This window comes from Atractosteus spatula, chromosome 3 (assembly GCF_055471065.1).
Source record: "Atractosteus spatula isolate fAtrSpa1 chromosome 3, fAtrSpa1.hap1, whole genome shotgun sequence".
NCBI classification, from domain to species: Eukaryota; Metazoa; Chordata; class Actinopteri; order Semionotiformes; family Lepisosteidae; genus Atractosteus; species Atractosteus spatula.
The window spans coordinates 59,665,113-59,688,851 of record NC_142708.1 but is presented as its reverse complement, the minus strand read 5'-3'; the positions used below and the strand labels follow the sequence as shown (position 1 = coordinate 59,688,851).

General features: G+C 38.0%; 3 protein-coding genes across 3 annotated transcripts; all 3 read left to right on the top strand.

Moving 5' to 3' along the window:
* The first annotated feature begins 2,974 nt into the window (after positions 1-2,974).
* LOC148838074 (uncharacterized) lies at positions 2,975-7,858 on the top strand. Its single transcript, XM_088910610.1, has 5 exons — positions 2,975-3,046; positions 3,159-3,229; positions 3,335-3,379; positions 5,534-6,063; positions 6,178-7,858. The coding sequence occupies exons 1-5, from the start codon at positions 3,028-3,030 to the stop codon at positions 7,298-7,300; spliced, it is 1,788 nt and encodes a 595-aa protein (XP_088766736.1). The 5' UTR covers positions 2,975-3,027; the 3' UTR covers positions 7,301-7,858.
* A 4,939-nt stretch (positions 7,859-12,797) lies between these two features.
* On the top strand, positions 12,798-15,749 carry LOC148838073 (uncharacterized). The gene is made up of 2 exons (XM_088910613.1): positions 12,798-12,848; positions 13,421-15,749. The coding sequence occupies exons 1-2, from the start codon at positions 12,798-12,800 to the stop codon at positions 15,494-15,496; spliced, it is 2,127 nt and encodes a 708-aa protein (XP_088766739.1). The 3' UTR covers positions 15,497-15,749.
* Positions 15,750-20,458: 4,709 nt separating this feature from the next.
* On the top strand, positions 20,459-22,925 carry LOC148838072 (uncharacterized). Its single transcript, XM_088910614.1, has 2 exons — positions 20,459-20,512; positions 21,819-22,925. The coding sequence occupies exons 1-2, from the start codon at positions 20,459-20,461 to the stop codon at positions 22,923-22,925; spliced, it is 1,161 nt and encodes a 386-aa protein (XP_088766740.1).
* The last annotated feature ends 814 nt before the right edge of the window (positions 22,926-23,739 follow it).

Below are 23,739 nucleotides of genomic sequence, written 5' to 3'. Positions count from 1 at the left end.
ATGCAAGAGCATCCAATTCAACAGCTTTCTTTCAATTGAAACCAGCAGATGCAACAACTGTGACATATACAGACAAAAATGCAAAATAACGCTGTTCAGTCTCATTAAGATGTTAAGTGATTAAGTTTTTCTCTCATGTTTTGTGACACATCTCATGTTTCTCATGCCACCTCTAACATGGACTATGTTAATATGAAATACTGTTTTTTTTTACTTTTATATACACAATAAAGCCCAAACAATACACAAAGACAAGCTTTATAACTCTATGCTAGAATGGTGTTATTCGTTAAATAACATTGAACTTTTTTTTCCAAAGCAGAATACAAATTTCAAATACAGGGAAAAGGGAGAGGCCTCTCCTAACTTTGAAAGGTGTTAGGCTTGTTTTGATTTTCTTCTGAGACTTGTAACACTGTGTAGAATTTCAGATTTGACAGGTTGTCAGAAGATGTGTTACACTGGGAATTATTAATTCGAGAATTAATCCAGATTAATATTTGGATCTGGAGCATATTCATCCAGATCTGTAGATACTATAGCTGTACTTTATATGGGCTCGTGTGGTTTATATGAGCCTTTAGGCATGGAAGAAATGCTGCTCTTTAGCTGAAAACCAAACCCTGCTAAAGTGTTGTTCACTAACAGCAGCAAGAAACAAAGATATTTTACTGACTAAAAAAAACACTTGACAATAAAAACAATACTATAGTATGTACTAAAGATATAATTATAAACAAAAGCTTAACATCTCAGGACAGCTAAAGTCCAAGCACACAGTCATGACAAGTACAGCAGAGTAAAAAGACAAAGCAGGTGGATTGTCCATTGAGATTTCCTGACCCGGATATCGTGGATGATCCTGACGGAAGACTGGGTACCTAAGAAGCTCAACATTCTGAAAACATTTCAAATTCCATGCAGCAGGGAACGATTCTAAAAAGGACAAAGGCTAAAAACTCATTGCACTCAATGCCAACAAAATTTGGTTTCATGTAAAAGTATGCAAACAAGATGAAAACAATAACTAAATCAAATATGTGGTGAAATAATATTTTTGTCTCAGCGTTATAAAAGTTTTTTCAAGTGTTGTATTGTTTCTATAGACATGTATGCAAACAACTACAAAATCTCATTAAACTAAAAAGTAGTACATTTAGTAGTACGAATAATGAGTAAAATGTGTAATAAAACAGCAACTGCATGAATGATTATTGTGTTTTTCTTATAATTATGACAACTACTGTATGTAACATTTTCTTTACTGTACTGTATAAAACTTACATGTATTTATTGTATATTGGAAAGTGAAAACTTTGATCTCTGAAAGAGAATTTGAATGCTAGAAGAAAAAAATAAAGTCATTGCAAAGGTCACAACTTATATCAGCTATAACCCAAGTCTGTTTTTTACTTCTATGTACCACATATAATTAAGTGTACACTGCTTGCCTTATATTCCATTATGTAAGACAATTAAATGACACATGTCTGGATTACGTGCAAGTGTTTCCATAATCCTAGGTGCTCAAGTGTTTATTTTAGAAGGAAATTATACCTATCCAGCACTGAGTCCATTCTTCTGCTGAAATACTTGACAAAAATCAAAGAGGTAAACAAAATAACAATAGACATATACACATTGTATTCATTACTTAGGCATATGTTTAAAGCGTGCAGTTAAAAACAACGAAAATGCCATCCTTTGTCTCTTCAATTGATTCTGTTTACATCTGTTTTACGATGTTTGGAAAGGCATGTCGTTTTAGGATTTGCTTGCACATGCTTTCATTATAAACAATTACTATGCAAAGAAAAAGTGCACGTTTACTAACATTCATATAGAAACTATACAGCATGTCTTGCAGTTTTGAAATTCAGCATACTGTAGTAAACTGTATGCCTTGAAGAAATGAAAAACGCATTTAGAAATTATTTCATTTTTAGAAGGATTATTTCAATTTCGTGGTCTGTGAAGATTATCTCTATCTAAAGCAAATACTGTTCTACAAAGCATAATTATGTTGTGCTATGACATCTGCTTCTTTTAACATATCTATATTTGCGAATCATCTAAATCTACAGTCAGCAAAAAATAATTACTTTAAATGACTACTTATTAGCATAACCACCTCTCTCAGACCAATTAAATTCTACAAGGAATTATTAAAGACACCTGAATGATTTTGCTGTGGTGAAGTCAAAAGTCAATTTAACAACAGTGTTTTATTAAACATACACATAAAACTCCCGTTCCTATATTTGTATCTGCATAATCAACCTTTAGTTCCTCCTTTGTAATTAAAAAATATTAAAAGATGCCTCTAATTTGTGTTGGGTTTCTGCTGAGTTTGCCCAATGTATGTTGCAAACACACCCAATCTGGTCATTCCTTATGCACAAAAGGTATTACTGCAGGTACACATGAATAGTAATGAATATATGCAGAATATTGTCTGTTTTTTATACATATTTTATTTCTGGTTTATATAATATTCACCTATAAATATAGCCTCTAATAAAGTATTCTTTTAATTGTTTTTCTTTGAGCATGTGGACAAAAAAGAAGAAGATGCCAGAGAGCACAAAAGGAAAAGATACGGACAATTACCACCTTGATATTGTCACCAAAGATCAAATATTGACATTTTTACTGATTTGGCTCACAAAGATGTTTTGCTTATTGAGAAACTGACAAACCATAACTTGTAAACGTGAATCATCGAACAGCATGCCAAAATGTACTGTACATGCGTAGATTTTTAGTTTTCTTTTCTTTTCAGCAAATAACTGGGTTATTACATCATAGTTGTGTCTGAAAAAAAATGTGCTTGCATGCTTATTTGGTGTAAAAGCCCCCATTAAATTCATAGAGGTTTCTCCTTTACTGCTGATTGGTTAGCGCGCAATTAAGATCATATTTAAACAGCAGTGACAGGATTGGAGCAGAGACCTGCAGGAGTTTCAACTGAGACACGGATCATGCTGTCAATACTTTAAGGGTCTGCCAAATCAGGCACTGCCAGCAATGGAGCATCCTGAAAGAGGTAAAGTCGTTCATCCTTGCTCCCTCTTTAGAAAAAGGAGTGGAATGTCCATGCAGAGCTTATGACTTGTTCATTTTTAATGCTGCAATGATTTACCAATGTTTTGTTTTAGGAAGTGGCTTCAAAATGAAGTCGCTCGTGCTCACTTTTTTGTTCCTGGTGAGCTTCAGCAACTCTGTTCCTGTAAGTAAGGATTACAGTTTACCTGAATATTACTTTGAGGAGACACGTTTGATATGATGATTCTCACTTTATCTACTGTTATTAATTGTTGGTTGTTGATTTTAGGTCTCTGAGAAACATTCTCGTAAAGCTAGATCTTCAAGCTTTGAGGTAAGAATAAGAATAACTAACTCCTTATTAAAGTAAGAAGATACAATTAGATTTTTATTTATAGGTCAAACAAGGGATTAACAATTGTTCTTTTAAAATACTGTATTAAACAGAGCAAAATAAATGTGCATCTTTGTAATGTTACAATACATATACAGTACAAATGCATATGATGGAAATATAACCAATTCATAACTTAACAAACTTAGAAGTGTTTTTTAAGGGTGATGTTCTGGATGTCACAATAATTATTAGATCCCAATCAATTGAAAGTTTTTTTAAGTAACCAAAATTTGCAAAATATAAATCAGTATAATAAATCAAATCATTTTTATGGAATAGAGTACATGCATCAAAATCCAGGTCTCGGATCCATTACTCCTTTTTAAGATGGCATTAAACTTTTTTTTTGTATGAGTTCAATTTTGGCAACTTCAATATTTGCTCTGAAATTAAATTCTCTCGACTAAGATAGACCTACACCAAACACATTGGAAAGTTGTTGAAGTATCATGATCTTATTTAAAATATTGCAGTACATACTGTACATATGTTACAAAGTTAAAAAAATAAAATGGGATTTCAGTGTTTTCTAAGTGCGTTTAACTTGTGTGTCAAAATCAAAAATGCAGTTTTACAATAAAAACTACAGCATAACCATCTAAAGACTTTTGTAACTTTCATTGAGGATATTTTGATTATTCTGGCAAAACATACTGACATTTTAACTTAGTGTTAAAAACCATTGCATTGCAGCTGTCTCTTTCAACATTGTTTTGGACACATTAGGCATATGAGGTGGGAAAATAGTTGATGATTAGAGCTGGGTCCTGGGTTCGATTCCAGAACTAGGGTGTCTTCTGTATGGGTTTTGCATGTTTTACCTATGTTAGCATGAGTTTCTCCAAGAACATAGGCTTGCACCACCTCCCAGAGACATTCTGACAAAGTTAACACGTGTTTCTAAATTGTCCCTGTCTGCGCCCTGCAATGGAATGGTGCCCATTCAACCATCCAGGGTGAAGTCCCACCTTTAACTGATGTCTTGATATCTTGTCTTCCTTCAAGAAACAGCTGGATGAGTCCTTCAGATCAGTTAGCTACTGGCAACCAAATGAGTCAGACAGGCCGTGTGGCCTCCTTTCAATTGAAATCTTTCTTATTTTCTTATGGATGCATATTTTGGGCATGCCATCTAATTTCTTACAGTTCAGCAAGGATGCACAATGCTGCAATTTTATTTAGATTACTTTTTGCCTGTTATAGCTGATGTAATTATGTTCTACAAGGAATAACAACACCCAAGAATCAGATGCTTGAGATTCTTTATTGAGTATTTAGGTATGGGATTGGCTTAACCATCTTGGCTAAGGGCCAGCCACAGGACGAGGAGGCTTGGACCCCTGCAGAGGATTGACCAAGGGGCAGCTGCACAGGTGGAGATGGGGTAGAGGATGCAGGAGACGAAATATAGAAAGAGATGGATTTGTGTGATATCTACAGTTTTGGAGAACTACCGTTGGGAAATATTATGATTTAAAACTGTTGGCTTTAGAAAATAACTTGGTTGCCTTCATCCCTCCTGAAATTCCATTTCACAAAAATATGCAATAACCCTGCTCACTGTTAAAATAGTGCCTCAAGAGACTATAGTATAGATTTGTCTGAGGTTAAGTACTATCTGAAAATATTTTGATTAATTTAGGATTACATTTATCTGAATGACCAACTATATAAAAACAGTTGTTTTGTCAATAAATGAACTTGCCCTCCTATTAAAAGTGTGAGACACAGTATAAAGTTATTTGCATAACTAGGCCCATGACGTGGTTCTTAAGCCAACATATTTTCTGGGGTCTCCAATCCATATTTACTTGTTAGCTCAAGCTGAAAATGATTAATCACCAAGTGATGAAAGAACTTTGATTAATTTGATGCATATTTGTTATTTATTTCTGTTTTATCCATGCATGATTATTATGAATTTCTTTCTAAAATTCTGTAAGGATGCAACTCTCCTGTTTCCACAGCTAAATCTTGACAAACTGTACTGCACAATGACCATTCTTTTTCATAACAGGGAGCAAAGAACTTGTGGATCACAACTGATTAGCAGCAGAATTAATCTTGTTTTTCCATGTGTTTTATTTGCAGTCTATGGGAGGATTTGCACAAGGAAGGTTGGCAAAGCCTGTCCGAAGTGCTTTTCCCTACCCTGTCCGATATCCAGTCTACAGGTCACAAGCTTCTGCTCTTGGTCACGCTCCTGTACCCCCACTTATAGTCCGCCCTCCCATCCCTCCTCCACCGCCTGCTCCCCGCTTTCCTCCCATCATAATTCGCCAGCCTGCCCCTCCCCCCCCTCCTCCCCGGCTACCTCCCATTATCATTTCCCCACCTGCCCCTCCTCCACCAGCACCCCGGCTGCCCCCCATCATCATTCGCGCTCCTGCCCCTCCTCCTCCAGTTCCCCAGCTGCCCCCCATTATTGTTCCTGCTCCTGCCCCTCACCCTCCTCCCTTTCCTCCTCTGCCACCCATCATCATTCGCCCTCCAGCCCCTTCGCCTCCACCAGGTCCTCCTCTGCCACCCATCATCATTCGCCCTCCAGCCCCTTCGCCTCCACCAGGTCCTCCTCTGCCACCCATCATCATTCGCCCTCCAGCCCCTTCGCCTCCACCAGGTCCTCCTCTTCCTCCCATTATTGTTCGCCCACCTGCCCATCCGCCACCGCCTCCTCCAGCACCCCCACTGCCTCCCATCATTGTTCCTGCACCTCCACCTGCCCCTGCGCCTGCTCCCCCACTGCCACCCATTATTGTCCGCTCTCCCCCTGCCCCACCACCCCAGTTCCCAGTCCTACCCCCCATTATTGTCTTGCCAGGGTTTGGTGACTCAGAAGATCCTAGTTCTGGCCCAGGCCCAGGCCCAGCACCAGGCCCAGCACCAGGCCCAGGCCCAGCACCAGGCCCAGGACCAGGCCCGGCACCTGGACCATCACCAGGCCCAGCTCCAAAGCCAGGCCCCGGACCTCAAGACCCATTTCAACCACCCATCATAATCATTTCCAGTCCTCCAGATCCTGCTCCACAACCCTCCCCACCGGTCATCTTTATGCCAGGGGTGGGTGATGACATCTACTTTGGAGAGGATGGAGGACTTGTGTTCGGAGATGGAGGAAACGGAGGGGGTGGGCGGGGAGACAATGGCAATGGCGGTGGGGGTGGGGGTGGAGGAAAAGGGGGTGGAGGAAATGGGAATGGGGGTGGGAGAAACGGTGGAGGAGCTGGTGGATATATGAATGGAGTAGGATATGGGGGAGGAAATGGGGGTGGGGGCAATGGGGGAGGTGGTGGTGGGGGTGGATATTTGAGTGGGTTAAATGGAGGTGGGAGAAATGGTGCAGGTCCTGGTGGAGGTGGAAATGGGGGTGGAGGAAGTGGAGGTGGCAGAAATGGTGGAGGATCTGGCGGATATGGGAGTGGAGGAGGTGGAGGATATGGGAATGGGGGAGGAGGATATGGGGGTGGGAGAAATGGTGGAGGAGCTGGTGGATACGGGGGTGGGGGAGGAGGCAATGGGGGAGGTGGCGGATTTGGAGGTGCTGGGGGTGGATACGGGCCTGTAGCTCCCCCAGTTTTCATCTTCCCCATCGCTGATGATTCAGCCGGACAAGGTCCTTATCCCCCTTCTCCTCCAGCTGATCCCTCCAGTCCTACTATCTTCATTATCCCTGATGGCAAAGGACAACCAGTAAATGGTGGATACGATGTTATCCCCATCGGCTTCCAGAAAGCTCCCAAATCTACCAGCAGTGACAGGAGAGGAAGTGTGGGACAGTCATCTTCCTACAGACCCAATGTGCAAAGGTCCAGTCAGGGAAGCAGATCACCCAGAAGCACAATAGTGCAAAAGGGATAAGTAAAGTGATAAAAGACCATTGAGAGAGCCACAGGAAAGTGATTTTCAACATATTCATGTACTCACCTACTTTAACACCAACTCATAATAATGTGACTTCAGCAATAAACACAGACCTATGCATGTTTCTTCTATATTTTCTTAATGAATAACTATTTGAAAAAAAGTATTGATAAAGAAGACACTAATTGTATTTCCACATCACCAAAAGTAATGTTTTTATCTTTGCTACTCTTGAAAACGTCTATGCATATATTCCATTTTATTTCTTAAATTTAAAATCACCTTATTAAATGTAATTACCTCACTATTAAAAACATAGAGTATGTTGAATGCAGAAAATGCAGAAATGTGAACTTTTCGGATAATATAATAATTCTCAAGGAACTCAGGCTTAAACCAAATTTTCTTGCAATGAAATAATTTGCTGATTCATAGCTGGAAATCTGTGCCTTTTTGTTTCTTTTGACACCGCTTTGTGTAAAAGACATTTATTTGTTAATGTATGTGCTAACAAAGTCTTCTGAAGTGTTAAAAATAAAATGTAAATTACAATATTTCCCCTGGTTATTTGCCTTTGTGTTGGAACTGATCCAGTTAGGTAGAATTTATTCCTCATACAGAGTATGTGTTAAATATACCAGACTTTCCATTATACATTGCCATATTGTAGTAAATGAAGGCTTAACTATGAAAAAATATATTTTAAGTTAACAGACTTTCACTATCATAAATGTCAACACATCAGCCATGACGTCAAGTATAAATATGTACAAAACAAAACATTGCTGCTGTTTTATCTAAAAAATTATAATTTTCATTTAACTAAAAGACCAGTTTATTAAAAGATCGCAAGTTGAAGTAGAAATAAATTATAAATATTATTGAATACAATACTAAATCACTTTTGGTGTGTTTTTCTGTGGCATTCCTTATAATTACACTGTCAGGAACTCACAATTATTCATAAGTCTGGATTTGGTTTACCATAGGACATGTTTGGATTTGCACAGAAAAAAGAGGTTTCATAGACAATAACAGTAAGTTCTAGTGAATGATAAACATAACTCACGAAACAAAGCTTTGGCAATAAAATATTACTACAGTGCAAATTATTTACTTACACTACTACTGAAAGAGAAGAAGTGATAGCTTCTGAGTTTTTTGACAGCAGTACATGTGGTGGTAGTTCTTGTGCCAAAATGGCATGTTCTTTATATTGTATATTAATGTAAATTCTACCTAATTGCAAAATTTCATTTTATCATGATACTATATACTATTATTTTAACTTATTATCATTAGTAATAAGTATAGAAATACGTTTTCAGCAATAGGATTTCAATTGTTGTTTAAGGGTCAGAAAAGTACTGGTTATACATTACAAACATTTTAAAGTGATTATATGAAGGCTTTCCTGAATCTAATACAAGCTTACATGTTGCAATTCAAGAACTAAAGTGAATCAACAATGTACTGTAAGTGAAACAAGATGCTTTTGTTTATGGCCAGACACTGAAACAAAAATCAATGCTGACCCAACATTAATTCCACTAATGACAAAAAGTTAAAAGAATATATTGTAGGATGGGGGTGTCTAATCTGGGTCCTGGAGTGTTGGTGGGTGTGCAGGTTTTCACGGTTTCTTTAAACATCACCTGAAGATGTTTAATTGGTCCATTTAAACTAGTAACCAGCTGCTTTAGCTCATTAAGACCTGAGCTGTAAGTAAAATGTGCTCATGCACTGTCCCTCCAGGACAAGGATTGGATATCTCTGATACACAGTACATCATTAAGATGCAATGCATAGAAAAAAGTAATAGAATTGCTAGTATTGCAGATACTGTATACTGTATGAAGAAGAATGACCTTGGTAATCCTTCTGGGTTGTTGTTGGTATGCACTGTTCAAACCCCATTCATCTTTCAAACAGTCATGGTGTTTCCAGGCTCAATTTGACAAAAAAACACAGAGTCAAATGCTACTAGTAACTTCCACTTCCTAAATGTCACATCATTTAACTGCTTAATGACTAAAGTCAGTTTTTACAGATTAACTAGCAGTTTGCTCAATCAATTTTGCTTTTTTGAGAAGCTACTGTATGTGCATTTTTTACTGCATAACTAATAAGCTATAGTCTACAGTCTAAGTACTGTTGTTGACACAAGCAATGACCAAACCCTAAAAGTCTGATAACTATTCTCACCAGCAAAATAATACAATACAGAAAGATGTATTTATTTTTTTTAACACAATATCTTTGAAGTGTGCTTATGTTCTTAAAAGTGACTGAGATTTTGAAGAACTGGAATAGAAAATGTGCAGGGATCACTAATAACTCTTTGAACTTAAAATGCAAGATGAGTAATTATGCGCTCTTCATTCAGCTAAGGTAGGCTGAATTAATTTTTCCTCTGTTTTGTGCAATAGATCAAACATTCATGTCTTTGTTTCACCATATGAAGTACAAGTAGATTATGACTGATATTGATCTGGAAATTTATCAAAACTACATCAACCAAAATATTTTGGTTAATGGTACAAGTGATTGTGATGTATCTGATAACCTAGGTCTAGAAATGTTTCAAAAATGATTTGCTGCTGTTATCCTTTTCTTACCATATCCCCTTATCCAAAGTGACTTTCAGTACAGGTATGAAATGTCTTTAATACATACAAAATTAACAGTCACAATTACAGTATGTACTTACATCAAGCTTACAGAATAAAAAAACAAGGGCGGTACAAGCTAGTAGCCCCTAGAACACAGACAATGTGGACACTGTGCAGCAACGAATGCAGCCTGGTGTCACTCCCTCCATGTTTACAGTGAACAGGAAAAACCAGCAGACCACACTACCGGCCTGAGAGTCAGTGACTCTAAGAGCAACTATGCTACTGAGTTACTCAGGAATGCAACTAAGATCTGAGAGCCCACAAGTGCTGTCTAAACACATGTTCTTAAGCAGGCACTGAAATGTGGTCAGGGATTGAAGAGTTTTGATCAGTGTGGGCACATCATTCCACTGCTATAAAGAAGGGCAAAGAATGAGGAATGAACAGGTTCTGGAAGTGCAGGAATACAGAGAGGGTACAGAAAGTCTGGCAGAACAAAAGGAAGGGGGAGAGTGAGAGGGGTTGTACACCTACAGAATAGATAAGATAAAAGGCAAAGACTAAAGTTTTGAATCAGATGTGTGTGGATGTAACAAGCAAGTCATAAAGAAAACAGTCACTAGTGTTTGCTTTCCAGTTTTCCCAACACATGTTGATTTTCCTTTTTTATGTATTTCTGGATCATGAGGGTATTTTTGCATTTTCTTTTCACTGCCTTAAGGATTTGAATATGCCCATGTTGCACAGTGTTGACTTACACAGAAATTTGATATAGCAATGTTAAGTTTGATATAGTGAATTTGATATCAAATTTGATATAGTGGAAATAGATACAGTATATACAGCAAATGTTGATATAGTGCTGGTAATAGCTTTTGCCCAGATGAGTAACATCATAGTACCTTGTGTCATATGAGCTGATTCTACACAATCACCTGATTCTACCCAATTCACTCTGCTGAAACTAGATAGGCTGACTGGTATCTACATACTGTATCACTTTATTGGGGGAATTAGCACTGCTGTCTGCAGTTCCAGAGTCCTGGGATGGATTCTGGTATCTGTCCAGGAGGAGTACATTATTTGATTATGTCTGAGCTTGAGAGACTCTCATCAAGTGCCCCAGTTACATCTTTAATCACATTTACAGATTACATAACCATATTTATCTTTGGCATGATAATTCTGAATAAAGGGTCCTCTATTTTAAAAACCTTTAACTTTGCATAAGAAAGCAATAAAAAACATACATTCCAATATGAAACTTCCCTTTACATGGAGAGGTTAATTTGGCAGTGAACAAATACGCTAAGAACCAATTGATGGAGCTGAGAATAAAAGAAAAGGATTTTTACTGTTGCACTGACAAAATAATGTACTTACTACAACTGTCATTTAAAATTTGTTAAAGCTAAATCCCTGGTTTCTTTCAAGTAAAAAAAAAGTCAATTTAGTCCATCATTTGGTGATCTGAATAGGAAAGATCTTCTGATCTTCTGGCTTTCATTCTATACTAGAGTCTTAATGACCTGAACTAAGTATGAATTAAGTGTTTGTTTTCTAGGTCTTTACTCAGTGAGGATTACAAATTACATTCTAGCGGACTGGTCGACTGCGGCACACTTGTAATTGGAATGAAAATTAGTATAGAATTTCGGAAAACCTAAGAATGGTCAGATAATGCAATAACCTGCTTTAGATAGATAGATAAGACTTTATTGATCTCGAAGGGACATTGGGGCGTTACAGCAACCCAGCCCAAGACAAGCATGACACATGTTGTCCATAGATGAGCAGATAAAGGGCTAACAGTCCTAGCCTAGGGCAGGGTTATACACAGGAAGGATTGAGTTTTGTTCGGTATTCTTTGCCTCTTCTTGTAGCACAAATTAGTTAATGTGTTTATTTAAAGGTGCATGATATTATGACTGTGCCTAATATCTAATAATAGCATGAGGCAGGTACATACACAGAAATGATTTCATAACTTTTCAAAAGCATTCTTTTCTGTAGCTGGATGCCCTCAGGTGAACATGGAGATCAAGATCAAATTAAGGCTCTTGCAATTAAACACAATATTAGATCATAGATGGTTAAATAGAAATGATGCTTTGGGTAAGAGTAAAATTTTTAAAGACCAAGGTTTGAACCTGAGGGGAATTGATTGGTTATTAAGGCTTGTTGTTATGGTTTAAATACATCAGCTATTTGACTATTTGCAGATCAGAAGAGAGGAGACGGCAAGCAACTTGTTTGTCATTGTCACTAGACATTCCTCAAATGTAAAATTAACCTTCAAGCAGCAGTAGAAGGTAAGGCCAAATTTTTGGCATTTTCCTGTATTTTGTGTCTTATTGCACTCAATTTGTCAAAGCAACCCAGATGCTTTGTTTCAATAGTTTCAGCCCTGCTGCTTTCAGCATAACTAGATTAAATGTAATAAATGGAAATGCAATAAAGAAAAAATATACATATACAAAATACAAAATAAACAATATATTTAAAAATATATATTTTATAGAACATATACTGTAAAAAGATAATAGTTGTTAAAACAAGATGTTTACTCTATATTTTAGATTTTGATTATGATTGTTCTGATCACATTGAACATAAAAACGGACTTTTTCAGTGGTAAAATAACAGCAAATTATTTAAATGATTAAACATAAATTGTGCATTGCAATTTTTTTGTATTTTATAGTTATTTAATTGGATTGAATTCAATAACTAAAACTTTAGATAGATATTCAGACAGAATTGCAGTTTTAAAAATATGACTTTAATTTCAATAATGTGATTGTGGTTTTCCCACCTGTTGATTATTTAATATCAATACTTTTAATTTTAATTAATTATAGGTTTGCCAATAAACCATCATGTTTGCTGTTCTCTGCCTGTGTTTCTTTGGCTCAGTTCATAATGCCCTTGTAAGTATTTCTGTGAGGCCTACAATATTTTAAGATATTCATTTTAAACAGATAATATATTTTTAATAAACATATCAAATAATAACAATATCATAAAGTTTTTAACTTCTTTGATCAAATATTCTGTTTACTTGTATTTTATGAAAAACAATAATATTATAATATTGTTTAGAAGGATAATTAGTTATGTAACATTTATTTGAATAGAACATGTAAGCGATTTATTGAAAAGCATGAACACGAATGTTGAATCTATCTAATTCCCGGAATTTCATAACTACTGTGCACAACACTGATACAATTGGTGTGAATTAATGTTTCATAATATAATATCAAAGTTCAGTAGGTAATTTAAAACAGTAATGTTATTCTGAATATATATTGAATATTATTACTTCATAAGTTAACAGATAGGGCTCAACCCACATATACATATAGTTGAAGGCATGTGGTATCTATACGGTATGTAATTTTTTCTACAGCTAATTTTAGAGATCCATTTTCTTCTCTATCATTGAATCACAGCCATGTGCACTAATTTCTGAAATGGACCTTTCCTTGGTTGTTTTCAGCTTACGCAACGAAGAGGCCAAACTCAAAAACACCGAGCTCAGTCTTTGTCGGAAGGATATGCAGCCCCCACTTATGTCAGGCTGTACCCACAAATAATATTATCTGGATCCCCCCCTGTTCCCTCAGCTGCTGGTCCAGATGTGCCTCCAATAATATTCGCCAGGCTCCCCACTGCTCCCCGAGCTCCTGCACCAGCAGTGCCCCCAATTATAATTGCTGGGCCTCCACATGCTCCCCAGGCCCCTGGACCTGCCACTCCTACAGTCATATTTGCCAGGCCCTCCCCTTCTCCCCAAGCCCCTGCACCAGCTGTTCCCCCAGTGATTATCACTGGAGGCCCTGCTGCTAGTCCACCTCCAGCCCCAACCCTGGCCATCCCTCCCGTGATTTTCATATCGCCCCCTGCCTCAGGAGCATCAGCAGGACAGGCACCCCTGTCTGCACCGAGGCAGACTCTCTCTCCTACTCCTGCTCCTCCCCTTGCTGCCCCCCCTATACCAGTCCAAAGAGGCCCACAGATCATAGTTCTGCCCAAAGCCCCAGCACCTCCCCCAGCTCCGTCACCTGCAATCATCCTTCTGGCCCGTAGGGGAGGCAGAACAGGAGGCAATAGTGCAAATAGGGGTGCAGGTGGTGGAAGTGATGGAAGTGCAGTTAATGGGGGTGTGCGTCCAGCTGCTGGGAGTGGGATTTCAGGAACTGGAGCTGGACATCCAGGTGCCAGAAATGGTGGCCCTCCTCAGGACAGGGGTACAGGTGGTGCCCCTCCTAATGGTTTCAGTAGAGGAGAGAGTGCTAGTCTTCCTAGGGCAGAGAATGGGGGAGGCAGACTTGGTTATGGTTATGGCCCTTTCCCACCTCCTCCAGTTTTTGTTTTCCCCATTATTACCTCACCCAATCGTGGTCCTTCAAATGGTGCAGCATCTTTCCCTGTTCAGCAGCTCCCATCTCCGTCACCTCCAGTCATCCTAATTTTCCCACCTGGTGAACAACCAGCAGGAGCAGGATCAGCCAATGGAGAGAGTGGAGGCTTATCCCAAAACCTTAGCCCCAGCCCTGCTCCTAAACAAGATCAAGGACCAATGCCACCTCAGGGTACTGCTCCAGTGTTTATCTTCCCACCTCCTGTTCCTCCACAACGATCCCCTCCCGCTTTTCCAAGCGGCCCTGCTGCTGGAGGAGCAGGTGTAGCACCTGTTCCAACAGCCCCTGCACCATTCCCTGCCCCTCCACCTCCCCCTGCCCCTGGCCCTGCCCCTGCCCCTGGTCCACCCATTTTCATATTTCCCCCTCCAGCTCCAGCTGAAGAAGAACCTTCTTCCCAAACACCTAAACCTCCAAGTGCCGCAGGAGGAACAGGCTCTGTGGCAACAGCCCCTTCACCTCCCATTCCTCCGATATTCATATTCCCTCCTCCTGCCCCAATAATCCCAGGTCCCAGTCTAGGGTCTACAGGTGGGGGTATGCAAACGTCATCTGGAGGTCCATCCCCAGGAGCAGGGTCAGTTCCAGTTCCAGCCCCAGCCCCACCCCCTTCTATCTTTATCTTCTCGTCCCCCACGGACTCTAATGTAGATCAAGCTATGTCTGGCAGCAGCCCAGCTAAACAGCCTGCCGTGGCTCCTCAGGCGCCCCCACCTCCCATTTTCATTTTCCCAGATGGCGACTCTGAATTTGAAGTTCAGCAAATTGGTGGTTTTGAATATGGAGGAGCAGGGTATGGAGGGGGATACACACCAATTTATGGCAGAGGATATAGTGTTGGTGACAGTGGAGGAGGGAGTGGTAAAGGAAATGGCTATGGAGGAGGGAATGGAGGTGGGAATGGTGGAGGTAATGGAGGAAGGAATGGAGGTGGGAATGGAGCAGGGAATGGAGGTGGGAATGGTGGAGGGAACGGAGGTGGGAACGGTGGAGGGAATGGAGGAGGGAATGGAGGTGGGAATGGTGGAGGGAACGGTGGAGGGAATGGAGGTGGCAAGGGACCTAAGACACTCTTCTCCCCAATCACAAGTCGATTTGTTAGACTATTCTCCACAGGAAGACCCCTGCAGCTTTCACATTCTAGGAGCTGAAAGGGCAGCACATGGACAGTTTTTGAATATGGCAGTATGAATTTGTGCATCAGAGCTTCTATTGCCTCTCCTCCTGCTTAAGCACATTTCTCTGTCTTTATATATATATACGAGAAAACATTGTGAACTGTGTTGATTTGTATTGTTCTATAATATACAGTATTATTACTGTATATTTCCGTTTTTGAATGAAATGAAACAAGATGACAACCAGCTGAGAAACATGTATTAAAATACTTGAAATACAACTCTGAAATACAACCCATAAATATTTTCAAAAGTGTGTTTCTTTTGCGTGTTTTTTTTTCAAATAGAAATTAAATGTAATAATACATGTAGTAACTAGTATTAACATTTAATTAATTCAAGTTAACAGGACTGCATAACACGCATTGGCAGTCTTTTAAAATGTTTTAATCCATGATCCATGATCAATCCACTTTTAAAGAATTGTTATTTTGTCTTCAATATGTTTAGAAGTTGCAGAAACTGTTGTTTAATTTAAATATTTTAATATAGATATTATAACTAAATAAGAAAATCATTTGAAAACACTGAAGTTTAACAATTTTCTAGGGAATCAATTTGTTAATATGGATCCTGTAGCCCTTGCCCAGCCACCAGAAGCCACACTCAGGTCAATAAGCCAACAAAAATTAGCTTTAACCATATCCCAGGTATTGCTTTCCAAAATTATGCTTCAGATACTCAGAAACTTTCAAGGCAGAGAGGATGTTAATGTGAGATTGTCATTTAGTTGCAGATTAGGTTCCTTCAGCAATTAGTTAAAATCTTCTCATGAAAAAATAGCAAAAAGTACAAGTCAGGTGAGAAGAATTATTTGCAAACATCTTTTCTTCAACTTTCAGAAAGTTGGTCTTTCTTGGTAGGAGTCTTGACAAGCTGAGCTCTATCCCCGAAGCACAGGGTGCAAGCTGATCATATACTAGAAGGGACTCCAGTCTATCACAGGGCACACACACACACTGATGCTTTAGACACAAATTAACCTACAGTAGATAACATGTCTCGGGAAGGAAGGAGAAAAACTGGAGTTCCTGAAGAAATGCCATTTAGAAATTATGATCATACGTACAAATGGCATAAACAACTATTACAATTTATGTCTTTCTGTACCGTAGTTAACAAGATCAGAGACAGGATGAGTGAGGTGTGAGATGTCCAGCAATGGATGGTTTTAATAGCCTTAATGAATGTGACTCTATGTTTTGCACAAATCAATGCAAAGAAATGTTGTGATTTGGTGTTGGCCATCGATGGCTCAACTTCTTAACACAAAGAAGAGTGCATAATTGCCCAGAAGCCTATATATTATATTTTCTGGGGCTACCACTGGCCTAAAGATATAAGAGAAGACAGTTTTTACCCTCTTAGCTTGTGCTTGGCCTGCTGTCTAATCCGTGGAATTTAAGGAAAGAACTATAGTACAGTATATCAAATTTTAATGGAATACATTTTTGTGTCTCATTTTTTAAGAAAAGTTAGCTACATGAGATTCATGGTCCTTTCTTCACTGCACATATTTATATGACTATATATGATAATAACCATAATAATAAATAATAGTAACTTTTATTTATAAAGCGCCTTTACAAACCTTAGAACACTGTACATTGTGAATAAAAAAAAACAAGCATACAGGTTTTTATAGACATTGGCAATAAGACGTAGACCTTGGTGAAAAAGCAAGTTTTAAGTTTAAGTTGAAGACAGTTAAAGAAGTTGTCTCTTGTAGAGTCTTAAGAAGATCATTGCATAACTGTGAAGCAGTGACAGATTAGGCAGGGTCATCAACAGTCCGTGATTTAGTCCTGGGGACAGTGAGTAGCGGAACAGCCCCGACAGAACAGAGCCTTCGTAGGGGAGTGTAAACATGGAGGAGTTCAGAGATTTTTGATGGAGCCAGATTGTTGAGAGCCTTGAAAGTCAGCCACAAGATCTAATATTGAAAATGTGACATTATAGGCAACCAATGTAGAGACTTAAGTGTAGTGCTATGCTGCCAGGGTCTGGTGTGAATTCATAATCTAGCTGCAGAGTTTTGAACATATTGCAACTTGTTGAGAGCAGAGTTAGGGGCCCATAGGTAAAGAGTTTGAGAAATCAAGCCTTGATGTTATAAATGTATTAATCTGTTGCTTGATAGAGATAGTTATAATAATATTAAGTTTTATGCTCAAAATCCTTTTTTAGATATTTAGGTTGAACTGCTTTTCAACCTATATTATGAATCAATTAGAAACTTATTTTCTTGGAAAATCTTTGCACAAAGATTTTATTGCTGCAAACAGATCCAGCTACAACATGTCTAGTAAGTAATAAGCACACATCACAGCACAACATTTCTGTGGATAACCACAGTTACTTGCAATTAAACAATTTACAATTATTCCCTAGTTTTTGTTGATTGGATACCAGTATTCTTAGTTATTGACAATAGTTTGCAAAAGATACCCATCAACACTTTTCAGTGGTTTAGTATTTTCTTGGAATAGCAACCACAAAAAATGCTGCAGTACAGCCTCCTTATGTACAGTATGCATTGACAAACACATTAGTGATAATAAACTGTTAATTAGGTATGATTTTAATTATTTTAAAACAGTGAATTGATAAAAAGCGCTGTAGACCTTGTTAATTTATATACCTATGGATCTGTATAAACTATGAAATAAAATTAAGTTATCTGTTAATACATTATTGCTAATATTGATGCACATTTAGAACTGATAGCTTTTAAAATAAATTTCTAATTACAAATTACTTTTTTTCATACACCCAAACAAATTTGAATCAAGTTGTATTAAACTAGGAACTTTGTCAAAAACTCATATATCTGCTTGAGTGAAGAGAGACACAGATGTCCTCTTCCCACATGCCCACCTACTGAAACCTTCATCACTTTACATGGTGTGAGCTCTGTAGCACCCGTACTTGAGAGATAGAGCTGATTGGAGATGTGGCATATCTTTCATTGACATCACTGCCTTCATATGCTCACAAGGCCAAGACAACCCTCATCCACTAATCCCAACTCTACTCTGGTGGCACTCAACCAGTTGTCTGCTACCATACAATTAGGAGGTCCTGGTGACTGTTCACCAGTGTTACAATCTAGGCTCACACTAACAATGCTGAGCTACAGCGATCAACATGGACTTTCAGGCTGATACTCTGGCTTCTTTGAAGAAGCAGTGGATAAGATTCTTGAATCCATTAACTAGTAACTACCAAACGGGCTTGATGGGCTGTATGGCCTCCTCTGGTTTGTTACCTTTCGTATGTGGTTATGTTTTCAGCTGTGAGCTGTGGAGGAAGAATTCAAATTCAGAAACAAAGTGCCAACATGCGTGTCTAAGAAAGCTAGACATACAGTAGGTTTCTTTGGGGTTGTAAATACTGTATAAGCATTAATATTCTCTTTCTGACCTTTGACTCACCTATAATTTTGGGGCTTAAACTGCAAAAAAAACTGCTGTTGGTTAAAAGTATAAATAAAAACTGCTAATAAAATTAAATTTCTTAGCAGGTTAAATTCTCTCAGATAAAGGGTGATGATTCCTTTATGTACAACTAATATAATTCTATGCTATGCTTTAAATACTATACATCTCACAATATATGTACATTAATCAATACATTTTGAAGTTTAAATATCTTTACATATATGTTTTCCTTTGTATTTTGTGGCTTCTCTGAAACATTTTATTTTTATTAGTAGCAATTTAGAGATATGATCTGTCAAATCTTTCATACAGACACGTGCCTTTGTCAAGTGTTCAGTCCAAGTCAGTGAGATCAATAAATCTCTCAAATCTAAACCACAAGGATCTTTGTATTATAAAAACATGTTGAAATGCCAAATACCAACAAAAGGCAGTTGTTTCTTTGTGGTTGAAAAAGGAATTTAATTACACACTGATCAAAGGCTAATTATAACAAAATCTTCTAAAAACAAAGCTTCAGGACATAAGAACCAGTTTTAACATATTAAGAACTATTTGAAGGATATGAAATACTACTGTTGTTATTTTTCATTTATACGTTAGAATATGTTGCATTTTGCTCAATTAGTTAAGTGTGATGAATCCAAAATATAACACTGTGTCGTTTTAAATGTTATTATATATTTCACTAATACCCTGTATGTACAAAGCAACAGAAACTAGTGAGAGAAACTACTGGATAGGTAAAAGCAGGTGCAGATCTAGAAAAACTTGAGTTTTGGAAAAATGAAAATACACCATGATGATCCAGCTTCACTGTACCTTCCAAGATGCACTGTCTTTGCATTTTGTGTTATGGTAAACACATTGTGTGGAAAGTCTGTGTATAGAGCATCAACAAGTGAGGAGAATAAAATTCATTTGGAATGTGATACCACTAGAGACTTGCACTGACCACCAAAAAACAAAAAGATTTAAGCCACATTAAAGAACCATTAAGTTGTGGAACTGTGATGTAGAACACCTACAGTGTGTCTAAGTTTTTTTAACAAAAGGACTAAAGTCATTACAACTACTTTGTGTCTAAATTTACATACATTTCATTGGTAACATCACTGCAGAACTCAAGGAGAGTGTGAAATGTGTCACAACATGTTGCAGGATCACAAAGAAAAATAATTATATTGTGTAATGAATTTATAACCCAAAGACATTTTTCAATGGTTAACACCTACAGGTCATTTGTGGCAAATGTAAAAAAAAATGTTTTTCATGTGTTGAAACTTATATATGAGGCCTAAGGCCTTTATAAGCATGGGACGAAAACTATATGTATTTTTTTCACCTCTAAGTATATGTGATGAAAGGTAATGTTATTTCTTATAACAGTATCACATACAGCATAAGTAAACTTTTATGGTCAGTATTGTTTGTGTAACCTATGAAATGGTTAATAAAGTATAGTTTTTTTAATTTGTAGATAAAAACTACAGAAATGAAGAATTTTATCTTACTTCTCTGTATTCTGGAGGCAGTTTGCGCAGCTAACGTAAGTATACAGTAATTGTTTTCCATATATTTTACAAATATTACAATGCATGGCGTATATTAATGCAATAACAAGATATTTATTTCCTGATATATGTTACATATACTATTAATGACACCTTTATTAATATATCAATATTACATATATATTTTTAGATTTCATTTTATGTCTATAAATGTCTAATACACACTGCTTTGCAGTTCAATTAGAAAATGAAACAGAATTAATGTGTTGAAACTAAATTTGTGTATGTTAGAAAACACTTATTTTTACTGCATTGTTAAAATCTAACCTGCTTTAAATTAATTCATATTTTGGGAATTAAATAATACATTCATACAATATTTTGTAAATGCAAAATTCTGTTTAATAAAAATTTAAACTGGTGATTCTAATAAAATGAGAAAGAAATATTGATTAATAAATAATGAAAAATATTTATTTAATAAGTTTATTAAAGTGCAAAGCTAGATTGCTACAGCTATAATAGAAATTTTAATGGATTTAAATAATCTAAAAAGAAAACTTTTCTTTTCAGAAAAGCAAAACTGTTTTGCTTACTGAAATAAATACTGAAAGAATTGTCTTTATGGTTGTTGATTGAAGATACTAATTAAAACTTTTATTAAGAATGATATAAGTTCGAGCTGTTGTTCATTTGCTGTGGTTCACTCAAGCTTTTTGACAAATGGTTTGACACCATGAGCAAAAAGGAATATATGGCATTTTATTCCAGTTCTTGGAAGAGATACACTTGTAATTAATAGAGATGATTGAAGTTGCCACTGCAATTCTATTCTAGGAGTCCAGACAAACCCTGTGTCAAATAAATGTTATTGGTGTGTGGTGTCTGGAAGGTGTGATGCCAGGCCTACACACACATTGGATGAAACAAAGTGAAATGAGAATATTGGAGGGCTGCAGAAAAAGGATCACAGAGGAAGTAACTGACATTTCTTTGCATTGCATTGTGCAAACTACTGTATAACACGAGTGAAAACTGGTACAAATGCAAATGAGTAACACTCTTCCTAATTCTTATGAGGAATTATTATTATATTCATATTCTAATTCTAGCTATATAATTCTTCCCATTCTTTCTGACCTATCCTACCTTACCTTCCTATTCTTTCTGAATTTCTTCATTCCTTTATTCTAACTGAACACTGCTTAGTGTCCATGGGCTTTGTCCATGAGAAAGTGGCATGCAGTTTTCATAATACACTCCGTTGAAACAGGCCAGGTGACTTTAAAATCATTTTAGAATTTTGTCCGTGATGTTTGTCCTTGTTTATTTTTCCCACAGAGAAAAACTAGACCTGCAAGGATGTTTTATTTTCAGAGAGTGCCTGGTAATCAACGTCTGAGGATGAATCGACCATTCTGGTTCTCTCATCCTACAGTTTCCAACCAGGTGGCACCAGCGCCCCCAACCTTTGCTGGACCTCCAGCTCCTTGCTTCTCTCCTGCAGGTCAACCAGTGCAACCAGCTCCCCCCGTACAGGTAGCATCTTCTACAAGCTCCAGAAGATTCCCCCCTATCTTTGTATTCCCTCCCCCTCCCCGTGCACCTGTCCCACCCCCTCCTCGTCCGCCACCAATTTTCTATATCCCACCGCTGCCTCAAGGTTCTGCTTCTGGTGCGCCTAAAGCTCAACCAGTTTTTATATTTCCCCCTCCAAATCAGTCACCAAGTGTTTCTGCCAAGCCTTCCCCTCCCGTATACATTTTTGCTTCTCCCCCTCCTCCTCCACCACAACCCCCCAGGCCTTCTGCTCCGTCCTCTCGTCAGCCCATATTTATATTTCCTCCTTCGCCAAATGGTCGTTCTTTGTTACCATTTGTCATCCTTTCAGCCCCCTCCACTGGCACCGGAGTGGCCCAAGGAGTTGCTCCTAGTGCTGGTATGGGTTTGGTTCCAAAGGATGAAGTATCGCCCAGTCCTCCCCGAGTCCCAGGTACTGGTGCAATTGCACCAGCACCATCACCTGCCCTTCCCACCATTTTGGTAGTCCCTACATTCTTACCGGGAGATTTGCCAAATGGAGGTGGGAGTGATAAGGGCTCCTCTGCCCCAGAAACAACCCAAGCCCCAAAGACAACAAAAGCCCCTGGTACAACCAAGGCACCTGACACAACCAAGGCACCTGACACAACCAAGGCACCAGATACAACCAAGGCACCAGATACAACCAAGGCACCTGACACAACCAAGGCACCAGATACAACCAAGGCACCTGACACGACCAAGGCACCAGATACAACCAAGGCACCTGACACGACCAAGGCACCAGATACAACCAAGGCACCTGACACAACCAAGGCACCAGATACAACCAAGGCACCTGACACAACCAAGGCACCAGATACAACCAAGGCACCAGAGAAACCTCCTAGAGGAGACCAATTCTAAAGAAATAGCAAAATATTTCCCCTTGAATAGTGTAGTGATTGCTTTGTCTTCAACTATGCAAATGTGTCTCACCCCAAAAATGCTCTTCTGTCCTTCATTTTCATATACTTGTGTCCTTGGCTGCAGTATGATCTCAGGATTATGACATTATCAACAGTTGCACTACAATAATAGGTCACATAATCACAAAAAGGAGTAGATCGACAGATTAAAATATAAATCGATTTCAATATTAATCTGACACCATGAACAAAGTATCCAAGCCAGGAACTGTTTGATGTCCCAGTTGTATAAAAATTATATAAGCAACATTATTATACAGTAGTGATGTTTAACCAATGAATAATTAACAAGCTAACTTGATTATAGAAACTAACTAGGAAACAAAGCACAAGTAATACTTTTCATTTTTCACAACTTTCATTATTTTTTGTAAAATTGCCTTAAATATTGTACACAGTAGGTAGAAACATACAAAGCAATTCCCTATTTTTGTGGCAGTTATCTAGGTTTTTCAAGAGATCAGTCTCAGCAAGGACCACAGATCTTTTTTTTTAATTAAATAATTAGTAGAAATAAAATTACTCAGAAGTTCAAAAGTTAACGGTAGTGGAATGTACCATAGTACAGCATTATCGGCTGTTGATTTGATTCACTGCAAAACTTTCAGTGTTGGGTTTTGGGTTTCCCCTATGCAATCTTTTTGGACACCCTAGGGTTGCCTGTCTGAGAATCACTCACTAGATAAATATGTACCCATGAAAATATACTTTCTTTCTACTTGTATCACAAAGGTGACCATTTGCTTATCTAC